Below are 21,180 nucleotides of genomic sequence, written 5' to 3' on the forward strand. Positions count from 1 at the left end.
AGAAAAAACTAAATTGAACAATAAGCAACCAGAAAAGATGAGCAGTCTTAGCAAGACCAGGAATTCCATGAAACCATGACTTAATTAAACTACTTAATCCAATTCAGGTTTATTAGAGAGTGTGTCCCTATAGCTGTGGGTATAAACCAGCCTTGTATGTGGGTGCCATTCCTGTACAGAAAACACACACACAGCCAACATTAAATGTAAGAGGAACACCAATGAATCTGGACTTCAAAAACAGTCTAATTACATTTTGTTTAAAAGTAATGTTTTCAGTGAAACTGCTATTAATTTTGGAACACAGACAAAAAAGAGGACAGGTATATCTTAGGTGTAGCTGAATATGAAATGCTGTAGTAACCATTGTTCTTGAAATTCTCATGTTATTATTCAAGTTTATCCATTGCCTTTGTTGTTTCTTATTTATTGTTTCACTCAAAACAGGTATGGCATTTAATAAAATTGTGATATCCCTATTGTTTTAGCCACAAAGTGACTACAGTCTATTATGAATGCTTTTGCTTTACCTGGCATGTGATAAAAAACGTAAAACTTAGTGTTCTTCTGCTTACGTAAAATATGTTACATTTTTTTCTCTGATTTCACTGAGGCCATTATTGTAATGTCCATTATTCTTATAATAATAAAATAATAATTGGTTATTATTATTATTATTATAAATTTGGCATTTAAATTCCAGTATATGTCTAGTGCATTATTTCATTGGACCTCTGTATCTTTTCATTCAACAGAAACCCACCTTTGAAAATAACATTAAAACAATTTTTTTTTTTTAACTACGCATTGTAATGAACTGGTGCCCAGTCCAACTTGGTTCTAAGCTCCTACCAACCTACATTTGATTAAGTGGGTTATTTTTTTCTGTATGGCTGACAACATTTTGGACCGCACATGAGCAAAGGGACAACCTGGCTGGATGACCTTTTCAATTAGTAGTAATGGCAGTTAAAAGGAGCTATAACAGAACAGCTGTGTTATGCTTAATCAAGTCTGAATAATGTTAAAAAATGACTGAAAAGTTGCCTTCAGATTCTGTACTGACACTAGCTGCTCTACCAGCTCCTAAACTCTTACAATTGCTGTGCATTTACAGGTAATATCAAACCAAGTTTCTGGGTGATCTGCTTAAAGCTAGTCATTTTATTGACTGAAGAAATGCTTTCCTTTCAATATGAAAAAATCTGTATATTCTTTGATAAGGTATATAAGTATATTGTCATCAGTTGACATTTTATATACAAAATGACTTTATTGGCAATTCAATTCATTTTGTATTCATAAAGTATTAAAAAAATAAAAAAGGACTGCTTATGCAAAAATAAAGACTGAATTAAACAAAAAAAATTATGTTCTCATTTCATGTCTGTTATTTAGACTGGTTAATTCTTAAAATATATTTGTAATTTTAGACTTGTAATTCTTGATGGTGCTTTGGGCACGGTAAGTACTAAACCTTGATCTCAGCTCCCTCATTAAAAGGATAGTCAAGGCAGGGTCTATCAAAAGGTATGGTTCACCTCATTCTTTTTAATGCCATTTTCAAATATTAGTGACTTAGCAGATTGGTTTCTCTTATTTTTATTGATATAATGTTTTACTTAGTAATGACAGAGTTTTCTTAGGTGGAAAAGAATCATTTAACAGGATAGGCTTTACTCCATCTATAAAGTGGGATGGCCCTTTGACACATGTAGAGGCACCTTCACTTTCCATTTTTTGTTAGTCTCTGATCATGTGACTTCATTTTCTCCTTTTCAGTGAACTTCTGCCGTGACTAACATCCCATGTAGCTCAAAGACATGATTACAGAAAATTACACATTTCCAAGTCTCCCACTAATATTATATAATCACATACTATAAATAGGATTTTCTCGCAGGACTACAACATCAAAACTGGCAAATGCTAATCTTACTGAATCTATTATATTACTGCTCATAAATAGTTCAGATCTTGTGTTGAACAGTTTGGTTTCCTATGCTGATTTGAAAAGAGAATGCCATGCAGACCAAAAGAAATGCTCTGGACATTATCATCAGCTGGAATGAAGCCAACAACTGCTACTATGCAACCAAAGATGAAGAAAGTGTTTGAAATGATGTAATGTACAAAATTAGGAGGTCATAGATGTAAAAAAATTAATATTTCACATAAAATATTCATACATTAGACTACTTTAGAGGAAAACATTATCAATATTTTTCCAGTGAACATCAGATCATTTAGTATTAAAGAATATTATTTATCAAGTTAAAGCCTTGGGCCAAGGACTGATCTCAGCAGTGTGATTATTACTACACAATAAAAAAATAAATAAAAACACAAGAAGTTTGAAAAATGAGAAGATACTATTCAATCTGTCAGGTCCAAAATGAATATCAGGTAACAGCTGCCAGAAATGCTTGATTAGTGGATTATGTTAAAACAAATCACATTAGCATTACAAAAATTATTTTCATCTTAAATTTGTTAGTGTCTTTCACAGGGACCATGAATATGGTTGATATTTGAATCCTGACACCTTCGCAACAATAAAACATTCTATTTTTTTTCAGTCTGGCTATTTGACCATTTTTAGGAATTCTTTCAGATATTTATCAGTACGAAGTGGGAAGTGCAGTTGCTTTATGGGAAGAAAATGATCATTGTACCCACAACCCAGAAAACTAAGCAAGCTGAGTAACAGTATTTCAACTTTAATTGAATTAAGGGAAATATGGTGGAATGGCTCCAAGGATCAGGCTTTAATTCCTGGCCTAAACCTGCATGCTTTTCCTTTGCTTCTATAATATGTATCCCAAGCACATGCAAATCACTATAATTAATTACTCTAAATTGCCTTGAGTTGGGAGAGTTTGCCCTTAGTTGGACCATAGTCCAATTCAGAACTGGTTTTCGCCTTGTTCTCACTTTTGTGAGGATAGACTCCAGGTTTTTCTAACTCTGTAAAGAGAAAGTTGATTAAATGAATAAACAAACGTATTATAATTTAACTGTAATGTAAAATGTCTAACAACTTCTTAATTCTGTTTTAACTCTTTATAAAATAATTAGATACCCTTTTCTAATAATTAAAACCTAACCAGTATGCTGCACTGTTTTCATAAAATAAAATGAAAGCAGTTTCTTTTGCAAATTATTTTTTTCTATTCAAACTACATACTGTATTATGGCACTGTAATAATTTTCAAGATTCACGTTGAGTGAGTGGCACGATCATCAATTATGGCATGCATAGCTGATACAACGAGGCTTAATTGAAGCATTATCAAAATCTAATTGCGCGAGATAATTTTCATCATCAGTGTATCCATTCATTTTTAATATAGCTTGTTATGTTTGTACTCATGTGAAATCAAGCTCTGTATCAAAGAAGAAGAAGAAAATGCACACACAACTATCGAGTATAATGTCACAAATACTGGTGCAATGTACCTTGACAATATGTCACTGGGTTGTAAGACTGAATTGTAACACAAGCAAGATTAATATGTGAAACTCATTGCATATTAAAAACTTAGCGATTCATTTGAACAGGGGCTACTTTACCTTTTTAAGTAAATGTTAAGCTTAAAATGTAAAAACGCAAAAAAAGAAAAAAATAAATCACTGCATTGCAGTATGGTGATAAATTGGTTTGTACTGCTGCCTCTCTGGGTTTGAATCCTACCCTAACAACCACTGTGTGCAATTTGTATGTTCTACTCAAGTCAACTTGGTTCACTATCCCCACCCCACCCTTATCTTATAGGTATGCAGTTTTGGTTTAACTGGCACCTGTAAATTGGCCCAGTATGAATGAGTGCTGATTTAGTGTTCTTCAAATGATTAGTGCACTACTTTGTGCTCAATGCTGCCAAGACAGATGCAGCTCCAATTGAACTGAATTGAGCAGTCATGAAAATCGGTTGATGCACAACAGAAAAAACAATAGCATGAACAGCCTCTCAAATGATATTATCTTTCTTCATGCAGCTCCACTTAGTAGCCGGTGACTTGTTACTAAAGCTGCTCATGAATTAACTGAAATGAATGCTGCCCCTTTATGGTTTTTACAAAAGGAGGATAAAAAGACAGAATGTCTCCAAGGGTGTAGTTAACAGCACCAATTATTTATTGTTGAAGAAAGCTGAACCAGAGGCAAGTGCATGTAGATGAACAAAGTTAGGATTAAACCAGAGGGATTCTATAACTTACCCTTTTAGTTTTTAAAGAGTTATGAATAATTGGAATGTGCTAAGAGGGCATGTTCATACACTAGATGCATCAATGAAATGACTGGACATATTTTTTGGAAGTGAAGCTTGACACCTGGAAGAAGGTTGATTGTTAATCTTTAGCTCCCAGTGGTTTTTTCTTATTCATATACCAGATGGTGATTTTTTTTTTTTGCCTCCTCCCAATGCAGTATACTTTTTGGCCACCCAAGTATAACTGTTTCTTTGAAATTATGAGCTTACACATGGTGAAATATTTCTTTGTGCTTGAAGAATATTAGCTGGCTTAGTCATCTGCAAATACAATTGTTAAAGATTGAATGACTTTAGATATAGAATGACCCATAAAATTATAATGTGAAGGTAAATACAGTATATTTACCATAAACATTAACTTATAATTTTCTTAAATCCAAACAGGGAATTTATAAACACACATAAAGAATAATTGTATAAAATGCAGCATTAATGAACACTGCAAAAAAGAGATTTTATCCGAATATTACAGCACGCTGCTCAGTAATGTTTCAGGTAGTGATTTATGATTTTTTTTAATAATTCACCTGGTAATGCAGTATATCACTTCATCTGTTCCCAAGGTAAAAAAAAAACCTTGCATTTAGTAGTTTACAGTATTCAGGGATCTCACAGCATATGATGCTACAAAGACATACAAAAATATACACAGAAATGATGTGTTTTAAAACACAGACTCAATTAAATTTTTATTCTCCCAAAAATATTTCTGGAGAATATTCTGACACAGAAATATAAGTAAGCCAGATTACACGACAGATTGCCTAAGAAGGATTCTTTCATTCATTAACATAAGAAGCCAGTGAGACAGTGCTTTATGCCTCCTCCATTTAAAAATGCAAATTAACATAAAATGAAAATGTTACATCACCTGCCATTATTATAATTATTATTTTCATCCTTTCTGTCTTTGTTGAGTATAAAAGTAAGATCATGTTAAGTTTCCTTAACTGTTAAATTATCACCTAGGTAATTGAGCAGAAGGTAAAACTTGCAGTACGTCTATAAAAGTAATTGAAAGATTAAAACAAAAAAAGAAAAGAACTAATTATGTTTAAACAAGGAATAAACTATTCTGTTTTACATTAGAGCAGGTTTAAATGTATGTATCCATATCATGAAGCCCTTAGAAGAGCTGTATCTTATCACTGTTTTTAAGTAAAGATGATAAAGGCCATCTCTTAACTTTACATTTCCTATTATATAGTTGAAAAAATTATACATGGACTTAACTTGTAGAGTACTGTCTTGCTATTAATTAGTGCTTAAGAAAATATTATAGTTTACTTTTATAGTTTGTGACAAATAATGTGGAAGAATATAAATGAATTCAGTTAATCCATCTGATCACTGAATTTAGCAGCAATTAGTGCAGGTAATGAGCTCTTTCCTGGTTAACTGTGTAAGTACAACAACATAATAACAAATCATATTCTTTCATTCGCACAATGATTATTCTAACAAGTGATGTGTTAAATCTTTCTGCCAAATCTAATCAAACATGACCTTATTTTCGTGTGCTCTTTGATCTACTTCTAGGGTCATACAGCAAACAAGACCTTATTTTCGGGTGCTCTTTGACCTACTGCTAGGGTCATACAGCTGTGTGACCTTTTACTTCCAAAAATTAGATATTGGATTTCTGTTATGTGCCAAGAGACTTTTATACAAAACACTACAGTACAATTTGGGGAATGCTGGGCTTAGCCATTTGTTGATGGTTCTAATTGTTACCATCTGAATGCTTTCCTTACTTTAGCATCACATATCAGAATTATCATTATTCCTCTAAACTGAGATCACATAAAACCAAAACTTCCATCTATCTTAGAGAGATCCCATAACCATAAACCGATTCACACCAAGGTTGATTAGAGATTTTACACAAAGCTGTCTCCTCCTTGTGACCCTGAACCAGTTAGAGATTTGAAAATAGAAGAACTTATTTAACATGCAACAAAGGTAAAAACTGAAAGGTAGTCTACAAAACATTGTCTTTTTCCAAGGCCTGCTGGACTACCAATTGTTAATTTTCTCTACAGTTTCCTTGCTCATAAAATATACATGTGGAACATGGCATTTTATGCCTACTATTTTATTGTATTGTTAATCTACATTGAATTTTAAAAACTAGCCAGTATTTGAAAAGTAGCATGGTGACATAATAAGCAGTGTTCTGGACTTGAATGCTCTCTGTGATAGTAAATTGAAGTAGGCAAGTTTGAGATGATTTCAACTAACATGAGAGAAAAAGACCTCTTGCTTGTTGTTTGCATCATCATCCAGAAGGTTCTCACTTGGCATCCATGCAGAAGAAAAATTTAGGAACTCCCACTTATCACTGTCCTCAATTTCTGCTTTCAGTTGTTCCTTTTTTCCATTTAGGGTATTACCTGTGACTCCTTCCTGAAAAATAAAACACAACAAAAAGTCAAACCAGCTCTGTAAGGGGAGACTAAAACTTAAGTAGAAAACAAGTATTGTCTACCACTCTATTAACATTTACATTGTTGATTTCTATAATCCTCCAGGCCAACAAAGGAACTTTCTAGGATGAAGTGGACCTACTACAAACAGCCATCCCAGATAATGGGAATCCACTTCTAGTCTTTAGAAACCTGAACAACCTCCATGTGACATCAAATTTCAATACAGACACTTTTCATGATTAGCCATTTGCCAATGAAATGAGCTGCTAACATTCATGTGAACAGCTGGCTCCCTCAGTCTGTTTAAGAAACATATGAAGACTTTCCTATTTTGTGATAATTTTTCCTAATTGCTAATGGATTTTTATGGTGTTTTTTATTTTGTAGTTAAAGTAAGGTTAACTAGCCCTTTGCTTTAATTGTTGTCATGTCTTCTTGATTTTAAGGCATGAAGCATTTTTTTACTTCTTTTAGTCAATTTGTGTAACCTATTCTTGTAACATTTCTTTCAAAACAGACCCCAAAATAATGATTACGTAATTATACTAATCTCATTTTTAAGTTGATTTCTAGAAAAATGTCTGCTAAATGAACAAAAGTAAATGTAATTCACAGTAGGATAAAAAAACAATGGTCTAATCAAAAACAGGATAAAGTTTAAAAATAGAGCAGTAAGCAAAACACTATCAAAATACAAAAATAAGAATTAAAAAATACTTGAGATAAAAATTAAATAATATTAATTTTCAGGAAGTATGTAAATAATCTTAGTATGAAAGTATCACTAGAGCACCTTGATGTGTAATTTCAAGGAAAGGCGTCATAAACCTTTAAATGATAAATCATCATTATTACCATTATTATTATTTATTCAGCAGATGCATTTATGCATCAGTATATATTACATTTGTTATCATACAATGGACTTTTTTAATGTTACAGTACAGGTTGGTTACATTACTTGCTCAGGGTCACCACTGATGTGTAAAACTGAACATACTCACCACGGTACACTTCCTTCCTACACTAATACATAATGAAAGCCAGTTGAATAAGCAATAATTAAGAAATACTACTGCATATTTACAATTTAATACTATCTGAAACACTTGCCCTAAAACAGCATAGATGTACTTGCAAAAGCCCAGAAAAGAGGCAATATTTTTATCAAGTGTTTTAAGATCAGACAGTTACTCCACTTTGAATAGATATAGGTAAAAGAATAAGTTAATGTAAGAGTGCAAACTATTGGTGTATGAAATAAAGTAGGAACCAGAATTAATTTATACATTATAATTATGTTAAAACATGAGGATGAGGGCAGCACTATGAAATATCTGCTAAGATAAAATTTCAGAAAATAAAATACTGTAATGACCCGGCAGTCAGCGCTAACAGCCTGGTGTATTATGGGTATTTCTTTAGTGTTTACTTTTAATGTTAATTAAGCAAGGCAGTCGATTTCTTTTGTATTAGACATGTTATGTGTTTATGTCAAGTTAGTTTGGGTGGGTTTGGTTCATTTGCAGCCCAGTTATATAAAGGTGTAACAGTTACCATCATGGAGAAAGATGTCTTTATGAATGACCTTGGCAATGGCCTTGCAATGTGTTAAGCTTTGTTTTTGACTCTCTGCTCTATTAAAGAGGTTATAAAGGACAGAGCTGTGTCTTGCTAGATATTCCATCTATGCAATTATTTACAGAGACACTCGGGTCGTGCGGTGTATGGGACACGAGTGTTCGCCTGCTTAATGAGCTAGGTACAGCTGCGTGTATGGCGCTGCCATTACGCTTAGCCGATAGCTTGGGGGAAGTGTGTAGCAAAGTTCAGCTCCAAGAACTTCAATACTCAACTACCAGTTGTTACAATACTTTTGAACAAAACGAATTGTAATTTAACTGTGCAAAAGGAAATATTTTGAATAAAATTTAAATCTAATTACCGTATATACTCACATATAAGTCGGTGTTGAAACCCGAAAAATCGATCATAAAATCAGACCCCGACATGTAGGGTCATTCAAAAATGCTACACTTACATTTTTTTTTACATCTTCTTGCTTCCTCCAATCTCGCACCAGTTTCTGAAGCACGTCAAATTTTGTTGCAGCAGCGTAGTTACCAATTTCTTTTGCCACTTCAACGACTTTTAATTTAAAACCAGCTTCATATTTTCTTCTGACCGAATGCTCCATCGCAGATAAGGGATGCTCTTACGATAAAGGTGTATGAGGGTGTGAGATACAAAAAACACAGTGTTATCGTCGCTGCAAATTAGTTCGGGTATTACCGTGTGGTCACATAGGCACAATACATAGGAAAAAAAAGGTAGTGTGCTCCGTGGTTACTCTCTCAGGTGGGTGTTAGCATATCATAATCTCTTGGATTCACAGAGTGAGTTTTCTGCATTTAACTTGTATGACTGACATTAAAAAAACACCGGAAATTATAAAGTAAAATCAAACCTTGACTTATCCACAGGAGAACTAAAACGTGAGTATATACGTTACTTCTCATAAAAATAAACAGATAAAGTAAACTAATGAAATATGATTGCTCAAGTATAGGTTTTGTACAGTAGATTTAAAACCATTTCATATGCTATTTCTGAGAATATTAGGTGAAATAGACATCAATAGTTTTAACATTATACTTCAAATGCAAGTGAAATGTTAAATAATACTGAATGAACCTGACTTGGAAAGCTATTGGTGTAGCACATCATACTTTGTGTAACATTTGAAAAATGTTAGTCACAATATACTAAGATTAGCAAATAAAAAAAAAAAAAAGACCAAAACCACATACTCAAAATTTTCAAACATCATTACAAAAAAAGTGATCAAAAATAAAATTTTCACTAGTGGGCAGTACACCAACACTGCATTTAAAGGAAAGGAGTTAAGAGACATAAACAATAGAGTATATGGATCACTTACTCTGAACCTAGCAGCCTGATTTCTGCACCAAAAAAAATTAAGTTTGTTTGACAAAGCACCTTACACAATGTACACCAGAAACTAATATACTAAGGAGTGCAAAAAAGTAATTATTCAGCTATGATGCTAAATACTGCACAGTATACATTATAATTATGAGCCTTTTTAATACCTCTTAATGCAAAGGTATGGTAAACAATGCTTTACGATTTCAAGTCCAAGTATACTTCCAATTCAAAAGAGTGGTTTCTGATACAGAATCAGCTGATCCAGATTGTTTTACATACTATGTGACAGAGTTTTTGAAACAACAACTGCCACATTGGATTAGGTTACATTACATTATAACTAGATCTGCATTAATCTAAGCAATTTAATCAATCTAAGCAAGCTAAACACCTTCTTATATGCACAGTTGTCATTGAGCATTCAAGCACAGAACCTTTTCTGACAAAAGGCAATGTACCATACACCAAAGTAAATGTCTGTGGTGACGATGAACATTACGTTGGATGATGTACATAGGCAGGAGTCCATTAACACCTGATACAGTGACACATGAGATCACTTTAGACAAAGTAGTGTAATGGACTTCACTTTTAAATATAATATATAATACAACCATTAATGTACATATGTTGAACACAGATACACAGTAGTTCCACCGAATGCAGAGTCCCTAGCATGTAGCATCAATTTAGGTAAGATAAACTGCTTCACGCCAGTTCCATAACTTTTCGATAAAGTTATTATAAGGGTTTAGAAGGATGATATTTGCAGAGGTTATTACAGCAGGTAAGTCAAACATGTGTTAAAGCATTAATTCATTTCTTAAAGAGCAATTTGTTAAAATAATGCAATTCTGTGAGTCTACAGAACACTCTGGGGAATGCTTTGAAGTATCTACTGCTTTATTTAAGACTGACAATCTGTTAAACTGAAAGTGACTGAACATTTATTGCTAGTTATATTATGATTCTATTACAATTGGAAAGCACCAAAAGTAAAAACAATGTGTTTATGGTTTACCCTGTGGCAAGTCATCAAGTTAGTAAATCAACTCTGAGATCAGTAACAGAAGATGGCAGAAACAGACATGGCAGGCTTATTACAGCTATTGAATGAGGATTGTCCTGCTAACTAATCATGACTTAGCCACAGAACATATATTTTTTTTTTTATTCACACATACTACACCCATTCAGCATACTACAAACAGGTTAAGATTATATAATCATACAGTGCTATATAAAATTTGTAAGACACACAATAATCCTTACCTTTCTGTTTAACATTGCCCACATCATTGTATCAAATGTTCCTTTAGCTATAAGGTAGTGAATATGGACAGAGCTGGTCTGGCCAATTCGATGTGCTCTGTCCTCAGCCTGTTTAATGTGCCCTGGGTTCCAGTAAAGCTCAGCAAATACAACATGAGTAGCAGCCGTGAATGTTAATCCCTTGACAAAAGTTTAGAAAAAGAAAAAAAAAAAAAAATCAAAAACTCTAACATGACAATGGAAAACACCCATACACTCCAAATTAAATAATAAGAAGACAGTACAGTATATTGTAATACCATTGTATGCAGGTTTGCAATATTTCTTTGTAAGTATTTAAAAAAGCTGAAGCCATTCTTTTACTGGAGACATGCTGTACTGATGTGTTCTAAATCTGTTCAGAAAATGATAAGGGTGCTATTATTAGTAATACAGAAGAAACAAAAAGACCTTGGAGGCAGAATATATGAGCTGTGCCATGTTTTACATTTTATCATGTTGGCAACAATGCACAAATAAAGCAGTTGTTACTAGCCAATTGAAACTGTTATATTAACAGTATGTTTGAATGTGTAACAGAAAAAGGAGTGGGATTAGTTGAGTCAATTAATAAAACTGAACAACAAAAAATAACGAAGACATAAATATGTTTGACAAAGTGTAGCTAAGGATATTAGGCTTCCTAAGCATCACAGGTGACAGGGAAGTCTATCACTTTACAATTTGATGCACTGTCATATGAAAGAAATGGCATAATCCACCATATTCCTACCATCAGACCCTACAACACAGCTAGGCTCCTTGATTTCTTTTGGGGGCTTTAAAAGGCTCTAATTCCTGAGAATGACAGTGGAGTGGTGAGACCTGACCTTCCACAATATGTAGTTATTTGGGACAGTGTCAGTTGTCATCACTCAAGTCTTGTCAGGCAATGGTTTGTTGCTCACCAACACATGTCAATTAAGTTCTTATCACCTGATTTACTCTTCTTCAACCTAATTGGAAATTCTTCTCAGCATATAGCTGACATGCATATGATCACTGGCTCCATGACCACACGTCTCTATTGGAGGAAATGGATGCAGCTTGTGAAGATGTCAGCGTGGAGGAATGCTGGGGCATTCAAAAAAGCTCTTCTCTGATGACAGTGGCCTCTTTCAGCAGGATAACGTGCTCAGCCACACTGGAAAAATTGTTCAGGAATTGTCTGAGGAACATGACAAAGACTTCAAGGTGTTCACTTGGCTGCTAAGTTCCCCAGATCTCAATCCGATCAAGCAACTGCTGGACCTTCACAATATTAGGCAGGTGGTTTTAAGGTTGTGGCTGATCAGTGTACACTGATAATTGCCAGGGTCTGCTGCCAAAGTATTAATATATCACTTGGAAGCAAAGTTACTCTTGAGGGTTTAAAGGCATTTTTACTCTGTAATGCATAGCATTTATGTTTTGCAAAGCCCACACATACTGGTCCTAGTAGTTCAGTATAACATTCAGTCCAGTAGTATATAGTCTACATTTTTCACTAATATTACTTTTATATAGTGGTAGAATAAATCAGCAATTAGCTCTGCTGCCTTAGGAGTTGACATGTTTTCTGTATGTCTTTGTGGGATTTTATTCAGGCACTCTGGATTTCCTCTCACATACAAGAAAAAATGTGTGCTAGGCAATTTAGTAAACCTGTATCAGCCTAGAATGAGTAGGTCTCCATGTGTGCACTTGATTGAGACCTAGGATGAACTGACACTTCAATCAAGAGATAGCTCCTCCCATGTGCCAAGTGCTACCAGGTTAGGTTTGGGCTCCCTGTAACCCTGAGTTAGATCAGCTGGTCCACTAAAGGAAGTATTATTAAGGGGTATTTTTTATTATCTCCAAGCCATTTAGATTGTAGAACACTTATATATATAATTAAGTGCATTTGGTGGGGAATTTAACTTTATTTTCTTGGCATTCAGAACAGGATAACAGAAAGTTAATTTCTTTCACCACCTCTACCTGCTTTTCTATTAGTAACTGCACAGCCGTAGTTTACTAGTTGTCCAGAAAGCTCTGTCATAGCCATTTTCAAAGGTTAGGCTGTGATAATTTGGTCAGTGTTTTAAGTTTCCAAAAACCTTCACATTCACATACTTAACATGTTAAATTTTATTTGTTTGTATATTTAATGCTCACATTTTTGGAAGATAATGTGTGGAGTTTTTTTATAATGGTATTGTGCAGCTTTGTAGGGCTAAGTACAATACCATATACCCCCCCTTCTCCTCTGCAGGTGGTTCCAAGTAGTTCATAGCTATAATCACTAAAGAGGCTGGTGGTTCTACAGATATTGTCCACTATATACAAAAGGAAGCATAAATAGTATGACAATGAGGTAATATGGATTATTTTTGTTATATATTCTATGTTAAAAGATTAATATACAGTACTAAAATACAGAGTGTCTGCTTTAATTTGCAAACAATTATACAAATACATTTTCTCAAACAAAGACATTTACTAATTTCAATAATACCCTCAAATACATAGAAAAACTATACAAATAATATAAATGTGAAATAGTACAAGTATTAAGTATTTACAAACAGACAAACAACACAGTTACCAGTTATATAATGTAAAACAGTTAGGAGTAACCCTAAGTAAGTTTATTTAGGATTTGAATAGTTTGAGAAATTAAGATGCAGAGATGGAGTGTAGTTCGGGTTGCAATCAACCTGTACCTCTTCTGTGATGGCAATTTAATGAACAGATGGGTTAGGGTGGATGGAGTCAGCTGCAATCTTTCCTACTCTTTCCTCCTCAGCTGAACAAATCACCTGCTGAAACTGACTCTTAGAGAGGAGACTGAAGGAAACAAACGGTGATGGTAGTGGTAACAAAACTCTCAATGATGGCCAAGTAAAAATTTAACAATATACACCTAGATAAGCCAAGCTTCTAAAGCTGGCAACATAAGAACAATCACTGCCTGGATTTCTTGATGATGGAGGTGCTTATCCAATTTTAATGTATTACTGAAAGTACTCCCCAGGAATTTAAATAACTGAACCACAGACACAGTCTGGCCATCAATTTGCAAAGGTGGACTGTTAGTGACTTATCAACAGAAGTCAATCCTCATATCCTCTGTCTTAAAAGCATTGAGCTCCATGTTGTTATAAGAATACCATTTTACAAGACAGTAGGAACTGATAGGAAGACATGTCATTATTAGAAATGAGACCCACTACAGTTGTATCATTTGCAAACTTTAGGATTTTTACAAATTTTTTTCATAGATCTACAGTCATTTGTATAATCATTTGTATTTATTACTGCTAAAGCCTTATTCCAGCTGATCTTTATAAGTAGCTTTTGCAGCTTTCAGAGCTTTACTAAACTGCTGCTTGCAGATCGATAATCATTACTGTCCCCAGACCTGTATCCTCAGCTCCTTGGTGAACCATGGCTTGTCATTGTTATGTCTCACAATGGTCTTCTTAGGGAGACACACATCTTCACAGAAGGAGATGTAAGATGTCACAATATCAGTATATTCATCTATGCTGTAACACCAGCCTTCCATGGCTTTCTAATCCGTGAAGCCTAAACAGTCCCTCACCCTTCCAACTGCCAAAGGAGTCCATCTGTAGCTAATAGTACTGGTGGGCTTTGACTGTTCCAGTTTCTGTTTATAGCTGGGGACAAGCATAATCATGGCATGGACAGAGTTGCCAAGAGGAGCACGGTAGAAATGGTGAAATGCCCCTTTAATGTTGGTGTAAAAGTGATCCAATGTTCTGCCCTCACGTGTGAGGCAGTTGATCAGTTGGTGGTATCAGGGCAGATCATCTTTCATGTTACTGTTGTTAAAATCCCCAATAATGAAAATGACAGAACGGAGGAATTTATTTTCCCAACGATGAATGTTATCAGCTAGCAATTGTTGTGCCAATTGAGCATTCACATCAGGAGGAATGTAAATACCAACCAGTATAACAGAATGAAATTCCCTAGGTAGACAGAATGGCTTGCAATGAATTACAAGAGCTTCTAAAGCAGCACAGGAAAAAAGAAAGAATTTTGGACACATCCCTGCACCAGATGTTGTTTATAAACATGCACATAGCGCCACCTTGTAATTTGCCATAAAGTCCTCTTTTACAGTCCATTCTGAATAACTGATATCTTGCCATTTGAACAACGTTTTATGGTAGATTCAAATTCAGAAATATCATAAATAGTATTGGAAAAAAAATTAAACTTGTGTTTAGCTCTCCAATGCCAACCCAGCAGAAACATTGGAAGAAACGAATCTGAAGCAAAGTAAAGTTGGATCAAGTTAATATTTGATCGCATACCCTTTACATGCAATAACTGCCACATGTCTGTGACATACTGACATCTAGACTCTTGTTAATTAAATTTGGCATGTTCCACCAAGTGTTTATGACAGCCTCTTTGAGTTGGTGCTTATTTTGGGTCTTTTCTTTAAAAGTTGTATTTTAGTCTCATATTCATAATGTGACATATTTTATGACTATATAACTATAACAACCTATATTACCTCATTGTCTCAGTATTTTTGTTTCTGTAAATGTCCACCTGCAGGAGTGTTCTACAAAAACTGACATGGACACTAATCTCATGTCATGCCTTCCAGGTTAACACTACAATTACCATAGCCTACGAACAACTCGTAGATCCAGCCCACCTTAAATCCATTCGCACCTCTCCGCCAGCGTCCTTTCTTATGTAATTGTCCTGTAACAGCGCCAGCATAAATACACGCCCGATCTGACGCTGTTCATTTTCAAATAATATTGCATTAGTGCGATGATGTTTTCACATATATTATCTCTTTCTTTCAGGTGTGTAATAGAAACCACAGCATAGAGAGAAAAGTGTATATTATAACAGGTACACAAGTTGTAAATGTAGGAAGGACGATCCTTGCGTGTGTGTGAACTGTTAACATTTGAATCTGATGATTGCATATAGCACTGAACTTACTGCTCTGTACTATTCTGTCCTTTGCTTGTCCTGGAGTACAAAAGAAACAGCATACAGCAACATGTGGGGACTGGCAAGATTGGGGGAAAAACAACACGCAGTCACTGATTACAAACCGCAAGATGTTATGCGAATGAATATGAATAATAAGAATAATGTTGCATCCGTGCCACAAAGTTTTCCGAAATGTACTATACAGGTCAAAAAACAAATAATTCCAAATATCATATATACCTATGTCTCTGTTTTTTTTTTTGACATCATAGACCATAAGGTGCATACTAATTTAGCGTGAGCAGGAATACTCAATAGAACTGAATAAAAAAAAAATCAAGTGACGGTGAGATATGAAGAAGGCAGATTCGCCAGCGTCTGTGTGTTAGCTTTTATCCCTCCAGATAAGAGAATGTCCAGTTCCATTGTCTCAAAACACCACTCACATCTACAGTTATTCCCAATTTCAAATAAAAAGTAACAGCATCAGATCCCTGGGTGGGGGCGCGGTTGTATGTATCGTGATTGTGATTTAGAGAGAATAAAAGTGAAAAAAAAAAAGGTAACTTTTACAAGTCCTATAAATGTATACCGTGTGTTACAGACGCAAACCACGTGTATTGGTGTACTGTATAATATTAACAATAAGAGCAGCTCACTACTGAAAACCACAAATATAGGAGACAGTGGGGATCGAACCGGTGGCCCCTTTAATTACAAGTCAGCAAATCTTACTGCTACGCCACAGAAGCTGTTATCTTTTCCTTGAACCTTTTGTGAAAGTGTTTATTTGATCTTTAGACTTCAGCCTTCATACATTTTACAGTTTATGCCTACATATTGTCATTTACTACTAAAATATGAAAAACGTTTCTGTTTTATAAATGTGTTTCACAGATTATTGTAGAAATGGAACACACATGAAATGGGTGTGTTCCAAATAACAATCTATTACTTCCACTCTAAAACTCCAGCACTTCACTCCCAGATAATCAATCAAGGCATGAGCTGGGAAAAGTTTATGCACGTTCTAAGTCAGTGGGGAGGATGGAATAGCTGGCTGCTTGCTGCTTGTCTTTATCGGCACATTTACAGGACAAAGGACGCTGGCGGAGAGGTACGAACGGATTTAAGGTGGGCCGGATCTACAAGTTTTTTCATAGGCTCTGGTAATTCTAGTGTTAAACAGCTGACCCCATATTTCATTGACGTCCATGTTCGATTTAGACTAAACGTTTTCTATAGTTAAAAGTCCAATTTGCTTGTTCATTATATGCCATATGAATCTTTTTTTACCAGCTAGTAAGCTAGCAAATCATGTTTTTTGTGCCATATTACCACTCAACACATGGAACTTGTTTTCCCCGATATCTAACCTTGTCTATACTTATAGTCAGGAACTAGAATGTTCTGCAGCACCCTCCATCCAATTTCAGATGATGACAGTTGTCTCAAACGTATGCATGGGAGGCAGCTAAAAGGACCAAGTGAAGGTAATTCCATGTCAGGCCAGGGGGTGGAGGGGTGTGCTAACTCTTTCTCTGTTATCTCTGCAGACCAAACACGGGAAATTCTAACTGATTCCGGCCACAATGATGTCACTTCCGGGTCACTTACACTTCGGCAACCCTGACATCACTTCCGGTTCTCTACCTTAAAACCCAGACCACTTCCTATGTTTCCTCAGTTCTATGTTGGACTCAATTCTGTACACATCTGTGCAACCTATTTTGCCTTTTGCAGCCAGGGCTCAAGTCTGCGGGTGGCTGTCCCAAAACTTTTTCCTGTGTGTCAAGGCTTTTTATTTCACACAGTACTACTGAGCTGGCTACCAAGGGTTACATTTTGATTTCTTGCAGTAGAAATCAACATTAATTAAATAAAGAAACGTATTCTCTAACAAGACAAGTCTGATAAAACTTTTTAGTCAGTAATCAGGCAGGAGAAAAGTTTGTCAATCTGGATCATTTATTCTTCAAGTAATACTTGAACAGGGAGCAATCTTTGACAGCATGATGAGAATGGTCAAATATTAAAAATGTATGTCTATTTTATAAGCAACTGAATTTATATAACAGTGTCAATCAATGCATACATTTATTCTGGTTGGTTCATTGCTTTATACCCAAATTACTTCAATAAAATCAAAGTCTATTATATTATATTCTGGTGGTTCTTATACCTTTTGGGTTGAGCCACCACCCTTGAAATTTCTATATATACTATAACAACTGTCCAATCTGGCTGTTTACAGGACATCTGCTGACTTCTTAGTCACCTTTCAGTACATTCTGTATACTACATGTTTTTCTCTGTTATTTGCTTGTCCTTTATCTGGTTTCTTGATATGCCTGAACAGGTTTCTGACATTTATTAACCTTTAATGCTATTTCTTTAAGGCGAATGCTGCTATCCTAAAATTATTCTTTCATATTCTCTGTCATGCAAAGTGAGGCCAGCGGCTGCAGGCACCTTCAGAGCTGTTGCCAAGTCTCTGAAGGAGACCGGACATTTACTGATCTAACGACTGTTCCATTCTACAGTGCATCCGGAAAGTATTCACAGTCCATCACTTTTTCCACATTTTGTTATGTTACAGCCTTATTCCAAAATTGATTAAATTCATTTTTTTTTCTCAGAATTCTACACACAACACCCCATAATGACGTGAAAAAAGTTTACATGAGGTTTTTGCAAATTTATTAAAAATACAAAAATAGAGAAATCACATATACATAAGTATTCACAGCCTTTGCCCTTTAAACTTTAAAATTGAGCTCAGGTGCATCCTGTTTCCCCTGATCATCCTTGAGATGTTTCTGCAGCTTAATTGGGGTCCACCTGTGGTAAATTCAGTTGATTAGACATGATTTGGAAAGGCACACACCTTCCTATATATGGTCCTACAGTTGACAGTTCATGTCAGAGCACAAACCAAGCATGAAGTCAAAGGAATTGTCTGTAGACCTCCGAGGGACAAATCTGGGGAAGGTTACAGAAAAATTTCTGCTGCTTTGAAGGTCCCAATGAGCACAGTGGCCTCCATCATCCTTAACTCTTTTAGGGCTAATGTCAACTTTGGTCAACAGCAGGGCTCGAGGTTGGATGTTGACTTTAGTTAACATCCGGGGTAGAGGGTAATAATCAGCTGTATACGTCGACAAAACTCGCCATCACGTTACGGTAGACCACCTTTGCTAGGAGGACTGTTAGACTCATTGACTTGACATCGAATCCCTGTGTGTGTATGTGTATGAGGAGCATAGAGTGAACAACATCTAGAATGGCATTGATGTCGAACAAAAAAGCAAAGCGATTGTGCAAAGCATAATACTCTTTGGGCATTATTAATTTTTTTTTGCTTTATGCATATTATTGATATGTCAGACGGACTTATCAAACTCCGATTTTGATGCAAGTGATCTGGAAATCAAAAACGAAAGGCAGGTAGCTGTTTCCTTTCTGGGAAGTGCCTTTCAGAATATAAATGGTTAGACAAACAGGTATGTAGTAAGTATGTAAGCCGTGTTACAGATGATCTTAGAAAGCTAATGTTTAATGTTAGTTAGTTTTGAGGAACAATATTCAGACCTGGGAGAAAAATGAAAAAATAATTAGCCCTGAAAGAGTTAAGTCGAAAGAAGTTCGAAACCACCTGGACTCTTCCTAGAGCTGGCCGGCCATCTAAACTGAGCGATCGGGGGAGAAGGGCCTTAGTCAGTGAGGTGATCAAGAACCCAATAGTCACTCTGTCAGAGCTCTAGAGGTCCTCTGTGGAGAGAGGAGAACCTTCCAGAAGGACAACCATCTCTGCAGCAAACCACCAATCAGGCCTGTATGGTAGAGTGGCCAGACGGAAGCCATTCCTTAGCAAAAGGAACATGGCAGCCTGCCTGGAGTTTGCCAAAGGGCACCTGAACGACTCTCAGACCATGAGAAACAAAATTCTCTGGTCTGATGAGACAAAGATTGAACTCTTTGGTGTGAATGCCAGGTGTCACATTTGGAGGAAACCAGGCACCGCTCATCACCAAGCCAATACCATCCCTACAGTGAAGCATGGTGATGGCAGCATCATGCTGTGGGGATGTTTTTCAGTGGCAGGAACTGGGAGACTAGTCAGGATAAAGGGAAAGATGACTGCAACAATGTACAGAGATATCCTGGATGAAAACCTGCTCCAGTGTGCTCTTGACCTCAGCCTGGGGTGATGGTTCATCTTTCAGCAGGACAACAACCCTAAGCACACAGCCAAGATATCAAAGGAGTGGCTTCAGGACAACTCTTTGAATGTCCTTGAGTGGCCCAGCCAGAGCTCAGACTTGAATCCGATTGAACATCTCTGGAGAGATCTTAAAATGGCTGTGCACCGACGCTGCCCATCCAACCTGATGGAGCTTGAGAGGTGCTGCAAAGAGGAATGGGCGAAACTGGCCAAGGATAGGTGTGCCAAGTTTGTGGCATCATATTCACAAAGACTTGAGGCTGTAATTGCTGCCAAAGGTGCATCGACAAAGTATTGAGCAAAGGCCGTGAATACTTATGTACATGTGATTTCTCAGTTTTTTTTTTTTTTAATTTGCAAAAACCTCAAGTAAACTTTTTTCACGTTGTCATTATGGGGTGTTATGTGTAGAATTCTGAGGAAAAAAATGAATTTAATCCATTTTGGAATAAGGCTGTAACATAATAAAATGTGGAAAACGTGATACACTGTGAATACTTTCCGGATGCACTGTAAACTTGTTCTTTGATTTCATTTTTATAATGCCTTTACTCCCATAGGTTGTTAAAGAATATGAAAAAATAATCTTGGATGCAGAATTAAATCAAATCCTTTTTTAATAATATAAATAAAACTGTAATTGTGCTTTTTGGTATATGTATCTGGATAATAAAGTTGTTGAGCAGGGGTGTCAAATGCTGCTCCTAGAGGCTGCAGTGGCTGTTGTTTTCATTCCCAGCCACTTTCTCCATTATTAAACAATTACGAATACTATCGTAACTTACTTTGTTGTCTTGACCTTATCTGACTTGCATTTATTTTAATTGTTGCATTTTTTTAACCTAGCAGTCAAAAAAAAAAATTAGATGCAAAATGAGCCAACAGATGACCAGGCTAAATTAGATTCTATTTACAACTGTCTTTCAAATAATTTCTGTCTAAATACAATGTTTGAAAAGAAAAAGTCCCATAAATACTAATCTTCTGTTGTTCACATATAGCACTTGGATGGTGATCTCATAAAAATAAAGAAACA

General features: G+C 35.6%; 1 protein-coding gene across 3 annotated transcripts in view; it reads right to left on the reverse strand.

Annotated features, from left to right (window-relative positions):
* Window positions 1–21,180, reverse strand: part of zranb3 (zinc finger, RAN-binding domain containing 3) — a 356,241-nt gene that overhangs the window by 32,808 nt on the left and 302,253 nt on the right. For all 3 annotated transcript variants that reach the window (XM_039757317.1, XM_039757315.1, XM_039757316.1), the window contains exons 11-12: window positions 10,928–11,107; window positions 6,519–6,683 (exon numbers count right to left, since the gene is read on the reverse strand). In XM_039757317.1, the coding sequence (XP_039613251.1) occupies window positions 6,519–6,683; window positions 10,928–11,107 (345 nt within the window). The remainder of the gene's footprint in view (window positions 1–6,518; window positions 6,684–10,927; window positions 11,108–21,180) is intronic.

The sequence above is a fragment of the Polypterus senegalus genome, chromosome 6 (genome assembly GCF_016835505.1).
Source record: "Polypterus senegalus isolate Bchr_013 chromosome 6, ASM1683550v1, whole genome shotgun sequence".
NCBI classification, from domain to species: domain Eukaryota; kingdom Metazoa; phylum Chordata; class Cladistia; order Polypteriformes; family Polypteridae; genus Polypterus; species Polypterus senegalus.